The sequence below is a fragment of the Staurois parvus genome, unplaced genomic scaffold, assembly GCF_062004578.1.
Source record: "Staurois parvus isolate SC_StPar_1 unplaced genomic scaffold, SC_StPar_1.0 ptg000530l, whole genome shotgun sequence".
NCBI classification, from domain to species: domain Eukaryota; kingdom Metazoa; phylum Chordata; class Amphibia; order Anura; family Ranidae; genus Staurois; species Staurois parvus.
Window position 1 is genome coordinate 11760299 of NW_028318326.1, and position 21505 is coordinate 11781803.

Below are 21505 nucleotides of genomic sequence, written 5' to 3' on the forward strand. Positions count from 1 at the left end.
CAACGCTTGCCAAACGCTATAGGGGCGTTTGGCAAGCGTTGGCAAAACAGCCTAGTGTGAACGAGCCCTAATTGTGTTTTTTATAACTGGCTGTAGTTTAGCTTCTCCATTGATCTATTGGGGGGGGGGGGGGGGGGGCAAAAAGTGGATATATCCCTAAATGGGGAAAAAAATCTTTCTACTAGTAAAGCAAAAATTAAAAAAGGATAGTTTAAAGCCCCAGTTTTTCTCTTCAGGTGTCCCATAGCAGTGAATTTGCATTGTTATACATACATTAGTGGTTTGCAGGATTGTATTTCAGTATTTAGCAGGCCTTGTGACTGCTGCAGCTCCAGAGAGACCCCACTTGATTTATATCGCTAGGTTGAGATGTGCCAAGCCAGTAGCACCAAAGAAGGAGCACAATTTTGCAAAGGCATCTCTTAATCACTCAGCCAGACTTTACAGGTCTGCTACTAAAACAGCTGCAAACACAGTGACATGAGTGCTGTCATCTAACTAGTGATATTTCTGATTTACTACTTGATCTCATTAACCTTTGGGCTGCCAATGAGGTCAACAGAGGAGACTCTGCAGTTTTGCATAGGATGATCAAAGGGACTTTTTATTCTTTCACTGAGTTCATATTTGAAGTTAAAAAAATAAAATTAATTAGTAAAGTAATTTAATAAACAGTAAAATAATTTGTAAGGTTCTTATGTATTAAATGCACTCTGTTAGAATTTTTTTAATGCAGTTATTCCCTACAAATTCACAGTCCCACTCATTTGGTCACTAGATACCAATTACACACACATGGAACTGATGTTTGACCATCTGCTTTTTTAGACGTAATTTCAGGCATTTACTCAACTAAATTACTGACCAAAGATGCAGATGTTTTCTTATTTATTTATTTATTTTTTAAACTGAGGAATACGCAGTGCATGTTTATGCGCCTGTGTGCACAAGTGCATTGTAAATAATGGGCTACATTTTACCTCAGTAAAGAAAAAATGCTGTACTGAGCTATATCAAGCAGCAGTGTGTAAGAGGCCTTAAAAGTGTTAGATTTCATTTGGGCAGATTTTCCCCTTCCTCAGAGGTCCTGTGATAAAATGCCTAGATTACTGGTCTTTGTCAGGATAAAGCTAGCCATAGAGGGTTTTTTTTTTTTTTTTTCGCTCATCCAGCAATCTGAATGGAAAAAAAGAATGAAAGCAGATTCCTCCACATAAAGTAGGTTGATGGAAGGATTCCCAAAACTTGTAACCCCCACCCCCTGATCCCACTAACATGTATTCTGACAGTGGGATCCAGTGCTGTCAGAGTACACTGATCAGCGGCTGCAGTCGCTAATCTACACAGGTTTTCTAGTTTGTCCGCTCCTGTCAAGCAGGGAGGGCTGCATGCTGATTGACATTCCAATTCCGTTTTGAATCTGATAGGTAGTCTTTTAAAGCATCTCTGGTTTTGTTTGTGTTAAGCTCAGCAAGGAGCCTAGAGGATGTGTTTGTGGATGCTTTTCATTCATTACAGGGGTTTCAACTTACCAGCAAAGAAATGTATTTCAATGTTTAAAGCATATCTGTGGTCAACATTTTAAAATCTGATTTTCATTTCTACATTGTATTTATTTGTAGCCTACTCCTATTAATCTGAAAGATCTTGAAGATCCCCACACATTTACTTCCTTGACTTCTGTGACATGTACACACTATGCCCTGGGAATGGACACTGCTGTGTCACACAATTTACAGAGCCTGCCTTCTGTACTACAGTGGTGCTGAGAGGAGGGGTTTTAGGAGGCGGAGTCAGTACAGGAATCACTGCTTGCAAGGAACCATGGGATATATAGTCTTTAGAGCCGGGTTTCTCAACCAGGGATCATGGGACTCTATGGTTCCTCCAGAGGCTGCTAGGGGTTCCTTGAGCAGTGTTTTCCACTGACACCTTTTATCCTTTTAGCTATCTGTGTAAGGGGGTAATTCTTCCCAGTGATCACAAGTGTAAGGGGCATTCTTTTCACTGACCATCACACTAATGTATCATGAGCTGCAGCTATAGTGATTATTAGCTGGGTTTTCCTGAGACTGGAAAGTTATTTCAAGGGTTCCTCTGTGTTGAAAAGGTTGAGAAAGGCCACTTTACATATTAAAACTAAACCACAGAGGAGAAGCTGTAAAGCATGCAGGGAATCCAAGAAGTAGTGGAAAGAAATGGCAGCAGACAGGCAGAACTCACAACATGAAAGGAGATTTTTCAAGTTTATATTGGATTGTCAAAAAAAAAACTATTGCTTATATTGTGGTTACAATGTTGATGTGATAAATAAAAGTGTATGTTGTGCCTATACACTGATCAGTCGTAGCATTTTCACCACTGACGGGTAAAGTGAATAACATTATTTTAGTTACAATGGCACCTGAACGTGGGTGCAATATATTGGGAAGCAAGTGAACATGTCCCTGAAGTTGATGTGTTGAAAAAGGAAAAAACAGACAGGTGTAAGGATTTGAGCAACATTAAACAAGGACCAGATTTAAATGACTAGATGGCTCTTGTGGGATGTTTTCGATCTACAGTGGTCAGGACCCACCAGAAGTGGTCCAAGGAAGGAATATGGCTAACAGGGTCATGGATGGCCAAGGCTCATTGATTGGCCTCTATAGATTGATTCAATAGAGGAGATACTGCTAAAAAAAGTTATTACTGATTCCGACAGAAAAGTGTCAGAACACACAGTGCATCACAGTTTGTTTTATATGGGGCCATGTAGCTGTAGACCAGTCAGATTGCCCATGTTGACCTGGGTCCACATCCAAAAGTGCTTACAAATGTGCACATGAGCATCAGAACTGGACCACGGAGCAGTGGCAGAAGGTGGCCTGGTTTGATGAATCACGTTTTCTTTTACATCATGTGGGCGACTGGGTGTGTATGTAATTTACCTGGGTAAGAGATGGCACCAGGATGCACTATGAAAAGAAGGCAAACCAGTAGAGGCAGTGACCTGCTACTGACCGCTTTGTGCTAGATGATACCATAGCATATCTTCAGAGGTCTGGTGGAGTCCATGCCTCGACAGGTCAGGGCTGTTTCGCCAGCAAAAGTGGGACCTATTCAACATTGTTATGATTGATCGGTGTAGATCTCCTTTTACCTTTTAACTACTCGGGTAACAGCATGTATATATCACTTCTTTTTTCTTTTTTTTATTGTATGAAGAAAAAAAGACCAATAGTTGAGAAAAAAATAAGTTTCCCCTATTTTCTCTTATAAAACATATAAAATAAAAATGCCAGGGTATTACAAACATCCCCAAAATTCCCCCTCTTTTTTGAACACCTCAATTTTGATCTTATTTTTTTTAAATTATCGGAAAATAAGCAGCATACTGTTATTGAGGGGTTAAAATCTGGATCATCAATGTATATGTCCCGCAGAGGGAAGAAGAGGTGAAGGGTTAATACAGAGGTTGTCTACAGTGAGAGGATGGATATGACAGGCTTAATGTGCAGGATAGAAGAGCAGTACAGGAGGGTATTGGGGTATATGTATGTATATGTGTGTGTGTATATATATGTATATGTGTGTGTGTGTGTGTGTGTGTGTGTGTATATATATATATATATATATATATATATATATATATATATATATATATGCATCTATGTATATGTAGATATATGTGTGTGTGTATATATCAGGGGTGTGGAAATGTTTGAAAAAACTATTTGTCCAGGGACTAAATCGGTGTCCCGATCTACTTGTCTCATATGACAATCTACTTGTCCTGATTACAAAAAAGAAAAAATCCATTTTAACCAAAACCATATTTAAATCGGAGATGATATTAAGGTCTGGGACTTTTAAAATCAAAAGGGGCTCTATGGTGACTTGAAAGTTTAATTTTTTTAACATTGCGCTGTATGTCTCCTCCTCCTCTCCCTGCCTGTCTCCAGCACCGTACCCAGGAACTAGCAGGAAAGGGAGAGACCGAGTAGTGTAATGAGCACTGATTTTGTGCTCGTTGTTGGACTTTTCCCTTATCCTTTTTGATGCCAGAGCCTTTTTTGCACACGTTTAAAAAGTCATTTTAGGTTTGAAGATTACACAAAACCCCCAAACATTATACATTTTCTGAAGGCAAAGACCCTAGAGAATAAAATAGTGGTAGTTCCAATTTTTTACGTCACATGATGTTATTGCAAAGGTCTAGGAAATGCAAAATTTCAGTAAAAACTACACTTAAATTAATTTTAGGGCACAAAAAAGCAATAAATTACCCTATTTTTTGTAACATAAAGATGAGCTTGCACCGAGTAAATAGATATCCATCATGTCAAATCTTAAATTTGCATGCGCTCGTGAAATGGCAGCAAACTTCAGTACCCTATATTCTCTATAGCCAACGCTTTTAAAGCCCCTTATAGGTCATCAGTATAGTGTTACGGAGGATGTCTCATGCAAGAATTATTGCTCTCATTTTCATGCGTAGGCACATGATTTTACTTTTGTACGTGTGTATATGTGGGGCCCAAATTTTTCTTTTTGAGGGGATGTTATGTGCTTGGGTGCAACTCGGGTTTTGACGGACGGGGGGGGGGGCATTGCACCGTGGGGGACTGGCCTGTGTGAAAGCAACCGGGTGGCAGTGCTGTTGTTCAGATGCTTTCACCTGACAGATTCAACATCTGCGTGTGTGTGTGTTTAAATGCAATTGCCAGCTTTTTTTTTTCTTCACTATAGCTCACAGAATTAGCTGTCACTTTCCCCGGAGTTGGTTTCTTTTAAGAAACTAAAAGGAAACATTGTTTCTTTTAACTTGGGGAAATAAACTAAAAGGGAACTTTCTTTTAGCTGGGGGGAAAGTGACAGCTGAATCTCTGAGCTATAATAAATAAAAAAAAAAAAGGGGTGGGGTCCCCCCTCCCATCCATACCAAGCCCTTTCATCTGGTATGGATTTTGAGGGGAACTCCCGCGCCAAAATTAAAAAAAAAAAAAAAATGGTGTGGGGGGTCCCCCCCAAAATTCATACCAGACCCTTATCCGAGCATCACCTGAGTGACTCCGCCCTATCATTGATGTCACATGCGTGATGTCCCCGGGTGGCCCTGCCCCTTACATATTTAAGAACTGTCAGACCACTGGAACAGGCAGACGGCCGGGCGCCATCATTGGAAGCGGAGCCTTTTTTTTTTCCAAACTCCTTTTTCGGGTCGGCGGCATTGTGATTGACGATGGCTCTACTGCGGGGGGCATTCTTTTATTTTTTTCTTTTAATAAAGGACTTGTCAAAGACAGTGTCCTGTCTTTTTTTTTTTTGTTTTGTGAATGAGTGGCGGGACCATGCACCCCATACTCATTCACATGGGGAGGGGGCTGGGACCTGATGGGGACAAGATGCTTTGGGGGGGGCCCCACGCCGTTTTTTAATTTATTTATTTTTCAATTGCCGCCAATTCTTTTACATTCAGCTATCAGTGCGGAACCCCACTGACAGCTGAAACATTAACACATGGTTGTCACTACTAAAATACCACATTACTTGATAAAATAACTAATGCGGTATTTTAGTAGCGTTTACTTTTTTCTGACCTCCGGAACGGATTAATTGATTTGCAATTCATTTCTATGGGAAACGGCATTTCGGTTTACAAATTTTTCGCTATATGAAAAGTCCCGCAGAACTAATCAAATTCGTAAACCGAGATATATTTATATTTATTAATTTTTATTATTATTATTAACCCCCTCACCTCATCTGCTGCTGCCTGCCTGAATTTGACTATTCATAGAATTCTCCTTCCTTTCCTGCATTGAGGTGTGTTTGCTACATTGCTGTGATTGGCTATTACATAGTTTACAAGGCACAGAGCCACCCTTAGCTCTGTGCATTTTGCCTGTGATTTGTACTGTTTAATGAAAAGCTGGGCATGGCAACCAATCAGCATATATCTTCATCTTGTTCAGTTAAAGTATAACTGAAGGAAAAACTTTTTTAAAATTTTGCTTAGGGTGGAGAGGAATTAGAACACTTGTCAATGTATTTTTTTCTGTCTGTTCCCATGTTAGGGATATTCACATTTGTCCTGGTGATTATCACTGAAAGTGAATGAAAATCCCAAATCTTGGGTTGTCACCGGAATAGGAATAGAGGGGAGATCTTCCATTTAGGACATTAGTTGTGGTGATAACATGGGATTTCCTCACTTTGGAGGAATTTCCTCTCCCTTTTTGGCTATGGAATAGGGAGTGAAGAGAAATCTCCCAAACTGAACACAGATGGCAAAGAAAAAACTGAAAAGATGTAATCCTCCCTTACGCTTTCCAAAAAGTTATCAATATGAAAATGTATCCTGTTCTCTTTGTACACCTGGTGTTTTGAACACCTGGTGTTCCTGCCAGTACCTCTGCTTTCCTATTAAAACTGACCACACTAGGCATTAGAGCTTACTGTGGTCAGTTATTTAGCTGTGCTGGGAACCCAGTGTACTGTCCTCCAGTGGTCAGACTTGTTCTGACACATACCCTTCCCCTGCATAGCCATTCACTGGGAAGTTCGGTGTAATGCAGTTTTTCCTCCCCTACCTCTAATTCAACTTAGAACAGATGATATGTGACCATTTATAAAAAAAAAAAAAAAAAGGGGGGAATATATTTTATAGTGTTTTTATTTTTCATATCTATACAGAAATGTTTTGCCTTTCATTTCTTTTTTTAAACTGGGTTGTGTTACAAGGTGAGGGCTTAAAGTCACTTTTAAACTTTGAAGATGAAAGTAGCTGGTTGCCATGTACAGCTGCTCCGGGTTCTTTCTGCTCCATGATCGGTAAACGTCTCTCATTGTGTGCATGCCACATGCACCCGCACAGAATGTAGGCACCATTCTGACATTTAAGGATCTACGGCTGCAGTAAAGTGGTTCATTTTTTTACATGAATCTGCCTTTAGATTCTACTGCCTCCGTAGATTGAACGTCTGGCTACTGAGATCTGCATTTGGCTTGATAAGCACTGCTGTAGTCTGATAGCATGGTGATGTGTGGCAGTTATGGAGCTTGTAATCTCCAACCTTTGTATCATAGAGTAGAGGGCACCGACTGGTCAATTCCTTTAGTCAGGCAATGTAGTACAAGCACTGTGTTTGGGCCTTCGTTACTGCCTCCTGCTAATTTATATCTGATGACAGGGAAAGAGTCACAAGTGTTTCACTCAAGTCTGAAGCTCATGGCCAGTTTCCTGAGCAGTTTTAGGTTGTGGCATCTATTAACCCTTTCATGTCAGGCTGGAAGCACTGCAGTCCTTTTTGCTACCTTTTTTTTTTCTTTTATTTTCTTTTATTTGTAATGAATCTGTCCTCTCAATACTCCGGTTTGCACTCTGCAGACACCTAGCAGCTACAAGATGGTTGAACTGGCTTTGTTATCTGAATGAGAACCAACCCTGCTGGAAGATGCATTGATTCCTCCTCCCTGAATTGTAAACACGGACTGTTGCCAGGTTTTAGGTGTCGCTGGAAGTTTCATGTTGTAATGCACACAAACCAGAAGTGATTGTTCACGGCTAATTCCTGTGAAGATGGCATGGAAAAGGCACGTATCATTACACTCGGAGAGTGCCTGTGGTTTCCTAGTGAGTCTGTAGTGGATTGCACCAAGGCTTCTTAAAGGAAACGTACACAGTTTATTTTTACGTAGTGTTTTTTTTTTTTTTCCCCCTAGGAGTTTTAAGTCATTTGTGCACAGCTATCAGTCATGGATAATACTTCCTTTTTTTTTTTTTTTGGCAGGTTTACTTGTAAGCAGGCATCTTTACAATCTGTTACAATTGACCATACCGTTGCATTGAAGTACATGTGAACCCTGCATTTCACAATAATGCAGGGTATTGATGGAGGCATATTTCATATGGTTTGCAATGAAAATGATCCTTTGTCTTAATTTTTTATGTTGCATCACCGCAAGCCTGTTCAGTCCCTGCAGAATGAAGCTGGCCATACATCAATCTTTGGTTTTGGTTTTTTTGTTTCCTCCAAATTGGACGTGGATGGAAGAATAAGGCCCCAGTCTCCCAATCCCACCCAACCCCCACCTTCTCCCCGCAGGGACATTGTATTCTGACAGCAGTACCCGTATCTGATTGGCTGCAGACATTGATGGATGGAAAATTTTACATGTCTTTTTGAACAGAAGCCCACTTCTGTCATGCGAAGGAGCCCACACACTGATGGACCAGCCACATTTCATTCAGTGTATGGGCAGCTTTAGTCTTTAGCTGTAGATAAGAACAGCTGTATATCAGCCACGACAAAGGGCATTGACTGCACCTCATTGGCTTCCATCGCTGAAATCATCACACATGATGTACAGTGGCTCTGTGCCTGTAGTTCATACAGGAATATCGCCATGTTTACCTGTATACAGTGTGTTCTAGTCGACTATATTATAGTTACCATAGGACTTTAGATGACGGCTGGTCATTCATGCACGTGCAACAGTTCTGCAGGCATGTATATTTTTGCTCCTAGAACGAAGAGGGTCAAGTGCTAAGGTGTCGGCTTCTCTTGTTGAGGGGGAGAGATTGAGATGGTCTATGTAGGCCTAATGAGTCTTTCTTCAAGGTTGCTCAAACAGGTGACATCAGCCAGCATTGCGGAGGACCGTCATAAATAACTGTTGCCAGATTATTTTGTAACCAGTTGTTTAGGACAAATGTTGTCTTAGGCCTTTAGGTACTTTTCAGCTGAATAGAGAAATGATGATGTCTTGGTTATATCCTTCCCTCACTGCCTCTGGGGTCTCCACACAGAGAATGAGGAGACAGGTTGATAAACAATCACATATAACTTGGGGAGGAAAAAATAATCTTTGGAGACTACATTATTGGAAAGTTAACATGACAGGTTGCTCAAACCATGCAAAGGTCTAGGGATCACTCAGTTTGACAAGGAATGTTTAACCACATTCGATTGCATAAAGAGATTATTGGCTAGTTTTGCACTTGATGTTTTGAGAGTTCATTGCGACCGCTGAAACACCTTAGAAAGAGGCTGCAGCCGCTGGGAGCTTGCAAGAGAGAGGGATTAGGTGATTTAAAGTCCTTTTTACTGGTACCCTAGGTATAAATGAGCTTTAACCCTTGCACCAAATACCCCCCCTGAAACAGTGACTCTGAGGAAGAGGCTAGCCCTCGAAATGCGTCAGCCTTTTGGATGTCCAGAATTGTCATCATAGACAGATACACAGTGCGATTGGACAAAGCTGTTACTTCATGATGTGCCTTTCATTTATTGACTATTGTGAGCAGAATACCTATTTTTTACATTCAATAAACATACTTCTAAGGTAATGCTCTAGGCCTGTGCACCCTCTGTTTGTTTTTCTTTAACCAACTACTCCCACCTCGGGGAGTTTTTTTTTTTTCCCCTGGAATTCATCTTTTATAATTTTTTTAAATCTCTATCCCTTAGATTTTCAAGAAAATATTCTACTTGATTGTCATGCTTCTTACATAGAGTAGTACATATTTTACATGATTAAGTTGGAAGACAGCCTTCTTTCAGTCCTTTCAGCTCTTCAGTCTTGCACAGTTGTAAAACTGGCCATAGAAGAGTCCAGTTTTTTTTTTTTTTCTTTTTTTTTTCCAACCAAAGTAGTACAATATCACTATGGTAACACTGCACTGCTCTGGTGACAATCTGTTAAAAAACAAAAAAAACATTGTATAGACTTTTTTTTACATACTGTCACCAGAGCAAGTGCAGTGTCACTTTGGTGGCATTGTTGCGCTGTGCCAATGATAATGTACAATGGGTGGCTGTTCTGATATCACTGTCTGTGCTGCCAGCAATTATCTCTGTTCACCACCACAGCAGTATAGTGTCACCAGACTAGTGCGGTCAGTGTCCCTAAGCACTGTCGTACCAGTCAGTGCTCCTAATCACTGCAGTCCAACCACTGTCCCTAACCACTGCCACCCATTTACAGCGACCCTAATCACTGCTGCACCAGTCGTATTGTCCCCTGATCACCACCACATCAGTCATATTGTCCATAATCACTGCCAGAACGGTTACAGTCTCCCTGATCTCTGCCACCCCAGTTACTGTGTTCCATGACCACTGCCACACCAGTGCAGTGGTGTCTCTGTATGCCACCTATACTAAACCTGGCCTGTACCAGGTGCCTGGACCGATCCTTTGCCTGTTTGATGACCATGTCTCTGCCAGCGGTCTGAACTGACCCATCTGCACATCCCACTGACTACATTCCTGCAAGACTCCAGGCCAGTAAACGGGCATTCCTGGTGGCAGCCATGTACCAGTAGGCTAGGTTTGCTTGACGTATTGAAACTGGGACTATTTTACAGTAGTAGACACTACATCATATTCCCTGACTACTCGTATACAGGTGACCATTACAGTACATTGGTTTTGACACGATGGACTTGTGTGATACACAAGATAAAATATCCAGTACATAATTGGTCTAGACAGTGAAAAAGTCTTGTGTGGTATCGTCATGCTTGGGAGGAGTAGTAGAATGTGTTCTGGGTTGTAATTCAAAGTATGCCCATGGTGCATCGGAGAATGTGAGAAATATCTTATTAAATTGACTGCTTTGTGTAAAAATATATTAATTTTCATTTTGTTTCCACGTTTTTGAAAAACTTGTGGCAATAAAATTAAATTTTCAAAGGCTCAGTATGTCTCTTAAAAATTACCTTGGGATGTATACTTTCCAATATGTGTATATTTTGTGGTTGTTTCTACTGTTCTGGTGCTCCAGGGCCTCCAAAAATGTGATAGGTAACAAGGAAATTAGATGTGTAATTTATGTTCCTAGAATGCCTGAAGGTGCTTCCTTGGATTCTGAGCCCCACTATATGGCTAGGCTGTGAAAAAGTCTCACACATGATATCACCATACTCTTTCCTGCATTTCCAAAAACTTGTGGTGAAAATGACACTTTCAAACGACTCACTATGACTTTCCGAAAATACCCTGTAGTGTTTGCATTCCAAAATGGGGTAATTTTGTGGGTGCTTCCACTGTCCTGGTGCTCCAGGGCCTAAGAAAATGTGGTGGGTAGTCAGGAAATTAGATGCGTAATTAACCTGTAATTTATGCTCCTTGAAAGCCCAAAGGTGCTCCTTGGATTTTGGGCCACTCTACATCTGGGCTGTGAAAAAGTCTCACATGTGGTATCCCCATACTCGGGAGGCATAGCAGAGTGTGTTTTGAGGTGTAATGCTAAGTATTCCTATGCTGTGTGTGGAAAATAAATTGCTAAAATGGCAATATTGTAAAAAAAAAAACACCTCTTCATTTTCCAAATAATTGTGACAAGTAATTACAAAAAAAACAAAAAAAAATTCACCATGCCCCTTTACTGAATACCTCATGAAATGAGAGAGGCTGTCAGTACATATACAGTTGTGTTCAAAATAATAGCAGTGTGTTGAAAAAAGTGAATAAAGCTCAAAATCCTTCTAATAGCTTTTATTTCCATACACACAAATGCATTGGGAACACTACACATTATATTCCAAATCAAAACATGAAGAAAAATATATCAAATTTGTGTTGTTCCTCTAAAACAAAATTTAAGAAAAGTGAATATTAGACTGTTCAAAAAAATAGCAGTGTTTGTATTCTTCTTTACAAACTCAAACATTCACTATATAAACTGAAAAATGTTTGAAGATTTTGCTTTCCTTTGAAACACTTAATTAATATTTAGTTGTAGTCGCACTGTTTCTGAGAACTGCTGTACATCTGTGTTGCATGGAGTCAACCAACTTCTTGCACCCGTGAACAGGTATTCCAGCCCAGGATGATTGAACTACATTCCACAGTTCTTCTCTATTTCTTGGTTTTGCCTCAGAAACTGCATTTTTGATGTCACCCCATAAGTTTTCTATTGGATTAAGATCCGGGGATTGGGCTGGCCACTCCCTAACGTCAATCTTGTTGGTCTGGAACCAAGATGTTGGACGTTTACTGGTGTGTTTGGTGTCATTGTCTTGTTGGAACACCCATTTCAAGGGCATTTCCTCTTCAGCATAAGGCAGCATGACCTCTTGCAGTATTCTGATGTATTCAAACTGATCCATGATCCCTGGTATGTGATAAATAGGCCCAACACCGTAGTATGAGAAACATCCCCATATCATGATGCTATCATGATCAGTCCACAAAATATTGCACCATTTCTGTTTAGGCCAGTCAATGTGCTCTTTGGCAAATTGTAACCTCTTCAGCACATGTCTTTTTTTTCAACAGTGGGACTTTGCGGGGGCTTCTTGCAGATAGCTTGGCTTCACATAGGCGTCTTCTAATTGTAACAGTATTCACAGGTAACTTTAGACCGTCTTTGATCTTCCTGGAGCTGATTGTTGGCTGAGTCCTTGCCATTTTGGCTATTCTTCTATCCATTCGAATGGTATTTTTTCGCTTTCTTCCACGTCTTTCAGGTTTTGGTTGCCATTTTAAAGCATTTGCGATCATTTTAGCTGAGCAGCCTATCATTTTCTGCACTTCTTTATATGTTTTCCCCTCTCCAATCAACTTTTTAATCAAGGTACGCTGTTCTTCTGAACAATGTCTGGAACGACCCATTTTCCTCAGAATTTCAGAGAGAAATGCACTGTAACCAGCATGTACAACATTTGCTGCCTTCCTTCCTTAAATAAGGGCAATAATTGCCACCTGTTTTTCAAAGAATGAATGACCTCACTAATAGAACTCCACACTGCTATTATTTTGAACATGCGCCTTTCAATTAGTGATTCAATTACACAGAATCAGCAGCATGCATGTCATGACTGTTGGGTCTGTTGGATTTCTATTACGCTACTACACCTGCTAGTAAATTATTTGCCATGTAGAAATATAATTTCTACCAAAAACAGTGATTGATCAGGTTAGTGATTTCTGACTGCTATTATTTTGAACACAACTGTATATACCATAATTTTCAGATTTTAAAACTTTCACTCTGACTAAATAATATACACTGCTTTTGGGTTATTTTTGCCAAAAAAATATAGCAGTATACATTTTGGCCTAATTTTTTGAATAAGGTTTGGTTGCAAAATTTTATAACAGAAACTAAGAAACACGTTTTCTTTTCAAAATGTTCTGTATTTTATCATTTATATAGCAAAAAATAAAAAACCAAGTGATAATTTAAATGCCAACAGAGAAAGCTCTAACTGTCTCAAATAATGTTAAAAATGTCATTTGGGTACAGTGTTGCATGACTGAGTAATGAATTATTTATAGTGTAACAGCCCTGAAATGTGAAAATTAGCCTGGGCAGAAAAGGGGGTGAAGGTGTCCAGTATTGGGGTGGTTAAGTAACTGACCTGCATAAAGAATGCAGATAAGGATTTATGATTTTACTGAAATATCTAGGGATGCACCGAAATGTCGATGGCCGAACTGTTTCGGCCGAAAACACCCCTTTCGGCCGAAATGAAAAAAAGCACTGATACAGGTGCCAAAAAAACCCTGCCATCGCCCAACCCTCACCACCGGCCGCCACTCGGTAGTTCTCAGCCTTACCTGAGAAACCATCGATCCCGGCGCTGGGCATAGAGATGAGTGAAGGAAAGATGGCCTCCACTCATCTCTAAGCCCTTGGAGAACTGGAGCAATGTTACTTCCTGTTCCGGCCATTTTTTTTTTAAAGCACTAGATCAATGCTTTTTTATATGATCCAATGCTTTACATTGCAGAGGAGAAATGTGGGTTCTTATTGACCCCATATCTCTCCATAAAGAGGACCTGTCACTAATTATTTCTGTCACAGGGGATGCATGCATTCCTTGTGATAAAAATAAGTGATTAAAATTTCTTTTAAAGGAACAGTGCAAAAAAAAGCCAGACACATTAAATACATTTTTTTTAAAAAGTTTAACGTGCCCACACGTAGTGGTGAGTGCATACATAGGCCATGCCCACATATGTAAATGGTGTTCAAACCACACACGTGAGTTATCGCCACGAACGTCAGAGCAAGAGCTATAATTCTCACACTAGACCTCCTCTGTAACATTACACTGCTAACCTGTAGAACTTTTTAAAGCATCACCCATGGAGATTTTTAAGTACCGCAGTTTCACGCCATTACATGAGCGTGCGCAAATTTAAAGAGCGACATGTTGGGTATCTGTTTACTCGCCGTAACATCCTCTTTCATATTGTACAAAAAAATTGGAGTATAGTGTTTTTTTTTGTTTTTGTTTTTTTTTTTTTAATCTGTGTATTTTTTTCCAAAAAAATAAATATTCATTTTTAAAAACTGCACGTTTCGATTTTTGGCCAAGTGCATTTAAAATTTTCGGTTTCGGCACCAGAATTTTAATTTCGGTGCACCACTACTAATATCACTCGTTTGCTTGTTTTGGATCTGTGTTTCAGAGTATTAAGCCAGAGCCAATAAGACACCTTGCTTTATTAGTCAGCAGAATCAACTCTTGAGTTTCTTTCTGTACAGGTTTCCTTTAATGCAGACGTGTGAATGCAGCATTTTCTTTTCCAGGTTTTTTGTTCTATAATAAAAGGTTGATGATATTATATGATGATATGACGAGATGCCTTTTCACTCTGTTTTGAACAGTTCTGTACCTTGTTCATGTTGGTTATTTTCTCTTACCTGTGTTTGTTTTACAGGCCTCAACAAACAATGAAAGCTCTAACCACAGCTTTGGAAGCCTGGGTTCTTTAAGCGACAAAGAGTCAGAGGTGTGTTTACCGGGATCCCAGATCCTGTCAACGTCTCTTTTCCTTATCTGACAAATATTTATTATTGTAATTTTATACTTTTTGCTGTGTATTCGGAGACAAAATACCTGTTGGTTCATGTAACAGATGTTTTTTTAGTATTTATAGATTCTAATCACATTACACAACTGTCTGTAATAGCTGCCAATAATACATCATATTACAGAACAAGAGGGCAGGTTTAAAGAGCCTGTGTGTCTAATCGTTACTAGTTGCCAATATGAAAGTGTTACTAAACCCAGGATCCTGCATTCACTATATCTGGTCTCCCACAGTACACACAACATGGAAATGCAATTATTTTAGTAAATATAAACTGCTAAATACCTTTTCTCATCAGCAGTTACAGCAGTCTTGTGACTTCAGCAGAGCACTGGTTAAAGCTTGTAGGAGGAGTTTTCTTTCTGCTTTAGGAGGATGCATAACCCCTGACCCTCTGTCTGGACAGTACTGATTGGCCTTGTGCTGATCACATGCACTCTACCAAGGAAAAAAAAACCTCTAGCAATACACATCAAACTGAGCATGTGCATGTGACTACGTGTTCAGTCTGTTTTATCAAGTGGACATTTGAACAAGAGGAGGGGCAGAGAAAACAGGATCAAATGGCCTTTTTACACAATGCGGAGGATTAACCCCTTAGGTTCCACAGTGAGTATAACTAGCATGCTGTACTGCATATACAGACTGATTTTACTGTTGTGGGTTTAGTAACACTTTAATGAATCAAAGAACAAAGTGCAGTGTCCCATAGCAACCATTGTTCTAAAGATTGGGAAATTATGTGGTTGTTTTTTCTAAAACTGTACATGGTAGCCAATCGGCTTCTAACTTCAGCTTGTTCAATTACGCTTTGACAAAATAACCTGGAAGCTGATTGGTTTCTATACAGAGTTGCACCAGATTTTGCACACTCCAGTTTTAGTAAATCAACCCCTATTTCTTTATCTCTTTGCAGCTATCCATATAAATGGAGATTAAAGGAAAATGTAAACAAAAGTATGCCAAATGACATTACCATTCATAGATGACATTTTCAGTATTGCATGGGGTTATAAAAATGAACAATACTTATTATGAAGGAGTCCTAGTGTTCTATGTTTTTCAGCGGGCATCTGAGTTCTTGTCCAGCCATTCTGTAATAGTTTACTTCCTTCACTGACTTATAATCATTAGTTGACCAATAGATTGCTGCCTTATTCTTACACTTTTGGTCACTTCTTTAGAGAACTTCATGATCAAATAGAATTTGGTTGAAGCTTTATTGCACACATCCTGTGTGTTTCTTATAGGAGTACTGCACCTTTAGTCTGGAGTGCTCTCCCATTTCTTTTAAAGCTTTCGCAAATTAGCGGAAAGTTTTAAACACCGCTTGAAAACGCAGCTCTTTAGATAAATCAATTAGATTTCCTTCTCATCTGTCAGCTTGGTGACTTCAATTTCACATCCACGGTGAACGCTGCTCCGCACATTCATTCTTGCACAGGTTAACTGTGCTTTCCCACAGAAAACGCACCAAAACCAAAGGTCATAAGTATATGGGAAAGCACAGCGAACCTGCAGAAAATCATCTGTTAAGCGATCCCCAGCAGGGGCAGTGTAAAGCCACCCTAAGCCCTGGTTCACACCGCTGCGACTTCAGGTGCCACATGCCATTTACAAATCACACCTGAAGTTGCATCTAATGTATTTCTACTGTCTTAATCGGTGCCATTGATACTAGCGCAATTTGAAAATTTTTTACTGCATTACTTTTTTCGCCACTTCAGTGCGATTTAACTCTCATAGACTATAAAGTAAACGGCACTGAAATTGCACCTGTGTCTATATAAGAGCTGCTTTGAAGTAATGAGACTAAATCGCACCACTTAGAAATCGCATTCGGTGTAAACCACAGCTAAAACTCAGCTTGTATTCTATATGTCTGAGCCTTCCATTTCATAATTTATTTTATAAAATGGATAAATGTGAGCGCACAAATACACTTTAAAAGTGAAAGCAGCCAAGCACAAGGTAAGCAAAATAACCCTGAAATGAATAATATAAAAATGTGCGGCGCTAAGAAAGGTATAAATATAAAAATAGTGTCTAATGATAAACATAAAATCAGATCAAGATTCACTGATCATAATAAATCATAAATAAGTTCATCAGGTGACCAAGGTGCTCATTACTCCTGCGTCTTCCTGGAGAAGGTGAATGTGCAAATAGGCGTATAAGCAATGCGCACTCACCAGAAAGCGCAAGTAAATGCGAGTTATAAATTTATTCTGATGTCATCGTGGGTGATCGCAGGGATCTAGTGCCTCTCCTCTGTGGGTGGATGGGTCTCAAGGTGTAGGCTGGTTGCTATCAGGGTACTTCAGAGTTCCCTTGTGTGGGATAGGTAAGTGCAATCCTCTGGGTCTAATGGAGGCTCCTTCTCTGGAGGTTAGGGTAGCTATGAAACCAAAAACTCCCTGAAATGCAGATTACTTCAGCCCCTTCAAAGTGCTTTGATCCAGCCAGCCCCACTTTTGTTCTGACCACACTTCCAAGCATATTCCTACTTCAGACAATATTGTCTGAAGTAGGAATATGCTTGGAAGTGTGGTCAGAACAAAAGTGGGGCTGGGAACCTCCATTAGACCCAGAGGATTGCACTTACCTATCCCACACAAGGGAACTCTGGAGTACTTTGATAGCAACCAGCCTAGACCTTGGGACCCACCCACAGAGGAGAGGCACTAGATCCCTGCCATCACCCACGATGACCATTTGATGACATCAGAATAAATTTATAACGCGCATTTACTTGCGCTTTCTGATGAGTGCGCATTGTTTATACACCTTTTGCACATTCACCTTATCCAGGAAGACGCAAGAGTAATGAGCATCTTGGTAACCTGATGAACTTATTTATGATTTATTATGATCAGTGAATCTTGATCTGATTTTGTTTATCATTAGACACTATTTTTATATTTATACCTTTCTTAGCGCCGCACATCATTTTTACATAATTTATTTTACTTTTGAGTTTTTCTGTTTTCTGCAAGCTCTAACCAGCCTGGCCCTCGTGATCTTGGTTTCCGATTTTGCTTTGAAACTTTTGCGGATAAGTGCATATTTTGTATTAAAATTGTATGGTAACCACAGGATATATTACATTGATGAATTTTGGAAACAAATACTTGTCGCTTTTTGGTGCAATGACTTTGCACCCATGTCTGCTGAATTGGGTCCATAAATATACCAGTCAGTTTGTCCATCCAAAGCAAAGAAACAGGTTCTCCTGATAGGCAAACTACTCAGATTGGTCTTGCTTGTGTTCCCTCACTGACCTGTTTACCTTCTGAAGACCCGATTCTGCTCAAAGTTGGAGAACCTCCGCCTGCCCGTGTGATAGTATTTTGGGTTTTTTAACTGCATATGAGGATAAGAAGATTATTCAGTGTTCCCCCTTATGCAATTGTACCAGATATTTCACAGGGCTCTGGAGATGACAGGGGAGCACTTGAAAGTACCTACACAAGGGGCGGGTAGCCTATTGCGACAGCCTGTAAATATGGTTGGAGACCAAATTTTTTTTTTTTTTGCACTTTAGGGCCTTCTCTGAGCAAGCAGCCACTGGCATAGGGCATCTGGGTTAAAATTTTTGATTTGAAAAAAAAAAAAAATGCTGTACTAATGGATATTGGATTTACCAATACAAACCTAATTTCACACACTTTCTTGTTTTATTGTACATGATTATTTTGTTTGAAATTGTCCTGCGATAGTTACTTTTTTCAATTGACGTTTAACTTTATTAAGTTTCTTATCAGAAATTTTGTCTATCTTCTCTCCTGTCCTCCAGACTCCAGAAAAGAAACAGCCAGACTCTTCACGGGGGAGGAAGAGGAAAGCAGAGAATCAGAGTGAAAGCAGTCAAGGTAATAAACTATTTTTACTTTTTATGCAACACATTTGAATTTGGATTCAAATTCCTCCATGGGACTGGGCGCTCTGCTTGCATATGGTATCAAATATATTCCTCTCTACATCCAAAAGGGGTCCATTAATTACATTGGATCCAGTAGGAGCTATGTTAAAAGTGTCAGTGCTGCCCAGGATTTCCAAGTGACCAGTTTGTAAGATGGACACCTTTTGTCTACTTTTAAAATAGATCTCCTTCCAATGTATTTCACAATAACCTCATTATTTATTTCAGCGTCCTATAGTACATCTGTTCCTAACATGATGTAGGTGACATTCTGCCTAATCATCCTATAGCCGCTGGGAATTCTGACTTGATTTTCTGGTCATATATTTTATCAGCTGTAATCTCTGTTTTATCACAAGCTGCAAAAAACTTTGTATACTTCATAGGTATTAAGAAAGTTATTGAAGTATTGATTGCTAACATAATGTATAGTGTTAAGTCCCTAAAGTATACCTATCATATTGTAATGAAAAATTAAGAGTTCTTGCATAATGATAGAGGGCATCCATTAGTGGGTTGCACACCTCTCTGGTATGTTGCTCCAGGCCAACCAAAGATCAGTTGCATGGGAAGATAAGATGGGGATCATGCATGTTGGTCCTGTACACAAAGATTGCGGAATTTGGGAGTCTGCAGCTAATAAGAGGGGTGTGGGAGTGCTAAAAGTAATGTGATTCAAAGAATGACCCTGAATGTGCACCTACCCCACATTTTAGTTTTGAATAATGGGGACCCCTTTGGAAAACAGTATAAAAGGCATTGGTGTGTGCAATATGTGTAGGTATGTTTGTATACATTAATATACAAAAAATGTGCAGCGCAAAAATTAAATAAAATTCAATAAAAAGGCACATATAAAAAACATTATGAGAATGTTCATAAAGTGACTGTAAGTGCTCATAGGAATCCTGCATTCTCTTTAATTCGGTGCTTGTGCAATCCGGTATAGAAGAAATGTGCACTCACCGGAACGCATAATAAAATGCGCGTTTGTATAATAAATCCTGATGTCATCAAGGTCATCTGAGTTATGGCAGGAATGGGGTTGAATCCCTCACAGAATATATGGATCCTGGGGCTTTAAGTGTTGATCAGGTGAATACCAGAGATCCACTTTTATACGAATTCCCAGTTCTCTCTTCAGCCTTGCAATGTTGAAGTTTCCTTGACCTCCTACTTCCACTGCAGAGTGGATGTACAGTGGCTGGATCTCTGGGATGAGAAGACTAGCGCTGCACAGTTCTTGTATATTTTAGTTATTTGAGGTTCATTTGGTTACCTTGGTGCATAAAGGCTGATCGTTTTTTGTGCGCTCGCATACACCTACCATTTATGTTTGTGTACATTATAATGCAGAAGATACTGCTATTTATGGAGAAATATACAGTACTTAGAAGAAACTATTGTTTCCCAGTGTATGTTCAGCTTAATGTGAAATGTCTCAGAATCTAGTAGTCTGAGTGCAAGTGTTTGCATAACCTTTACCGTGAGGTAGTTTTAATGCTGACCTATACTCAGTTGTAAATGTTGAAGTACTTATAATAGTAGGAATTCTGGGGCTGCTCTTTTGCCCAGTTTTTCAATGCCTCGGAGGAAGAATTCTTCCTGTTCATAGACTCCGCCCCCTAAAGACCTCTTCCATATTGTTATTATACAGGATTTATATAGCGCCGACAGTTTGTTCAGCGCTTTACAATATAATGGGAGACAATACAGCAACAATATAGTTCAATACAAGAGGGTTAGGAGGGCCCTGCTCCTTGGAGTTTACAATCTAGGAGGGAGGGGCTAGTGGTACAAAAGTAGTAACTATGGGGGAAGGACTGGTTGGAAGAGTAGAAGATTCCATTATTAGCTTAGGGCAGGATAGGCTTCCCTGAAGAGAGAGGTTTTCAGAGATCGCCTAAAAGTGAGCAGAGTAGGAGATAGACTGATAAATTGGGGTAGAGAGTTCCAGAGGATGGGGGAAGTCCTGGAGACGAGCATGGGAGGAGGAGACAAGGGAGCTAGAGAGCAGGAGGTCGTGGGAGGAGCGGAGAGTACGGTTTGGGTGATATTTGGAGACAAGATCGGTGATGTAATTTGGGGCAGAGTTCTAAATGGCTTTATATGTTTTTGTTAATGTTTTGAATTTTATCCGTTGGGCAATGGGAAGCCAGTGGAGGGATTGGCAGAGAGGGGTGGCATATACAGAACGGTTAGTAAGGTGGATGAGTCTGGCAGCAGCATTCATGATAGACTGAAGAGGGGATAGCCTGAGATGAGGTAGGCCAATGAGGAGGGAGTTACAATAGTCAAGGTGAGATATAACAAGGGAGTGAATAAGTTGCTTAGTGGTTTCCGAGGTTAAGAACGGGCATATCTTGGAGATGTTGCGGAGGTAAAGTCTACAAGAATTGGACAGTGATTGGATTTGGGACTGAAAGGATAGATGGGAGTCTAGGATTACACCTAGTACCCTGGCATGAGGGGAGGGACTGATGACTGTATTATTGATCTTGATGGAGAAGTCAGGGGAGGGGGCACAGGCGGGGGGGAATGCTAAGAGCTCAGTTTTGGAAAGATTGAGTTTGAGGAAGTGTAGTGACATCCATGCTGATATGTCACTTAGTAGGTTAGTAATGCGAGAGGAGACTGAAGGGGTGAGTTGAGGGGTAGAAAGATAGATTTGTGTGTCATCAGCATAGATATGGTACTTAAAACCATGGGAGTTTATCAAGTGACCATAGGAGGAGGTGTAGATGGAGAAGAGTAGTTGTCCAAGGAC

At 40.0% G+C, this 21505-nt stretch overlaps 1 protein-coding gene across 4 annotated transcripts in view; it reads left to right on the plus strand.

Moving 5' to 3' along the window:
- The window catches only part of TLK1 (tousled like kinase 1), a 326263-nt gene that overhangs the window by 242938 nt on the left and 61820 nt on the right, over positions 1-21505 (plus strand). For all 4 annotated transcript variants that reach the window (XM_089690525.1, XM_089690526.1, XM_089690527.1 and 1 more), the window contains 2 exons: positions 14664-14735; positions 18613-18688. In XM_089690525.1, the coding sequence (XP_089546651.1) occupies positions 14664-14735; positions 18613-18688 (148 nt within the window). The remainder of the gene's footprint in view (positions 1-14663; positions 14736-18612; positions 18689-21505) is intronic.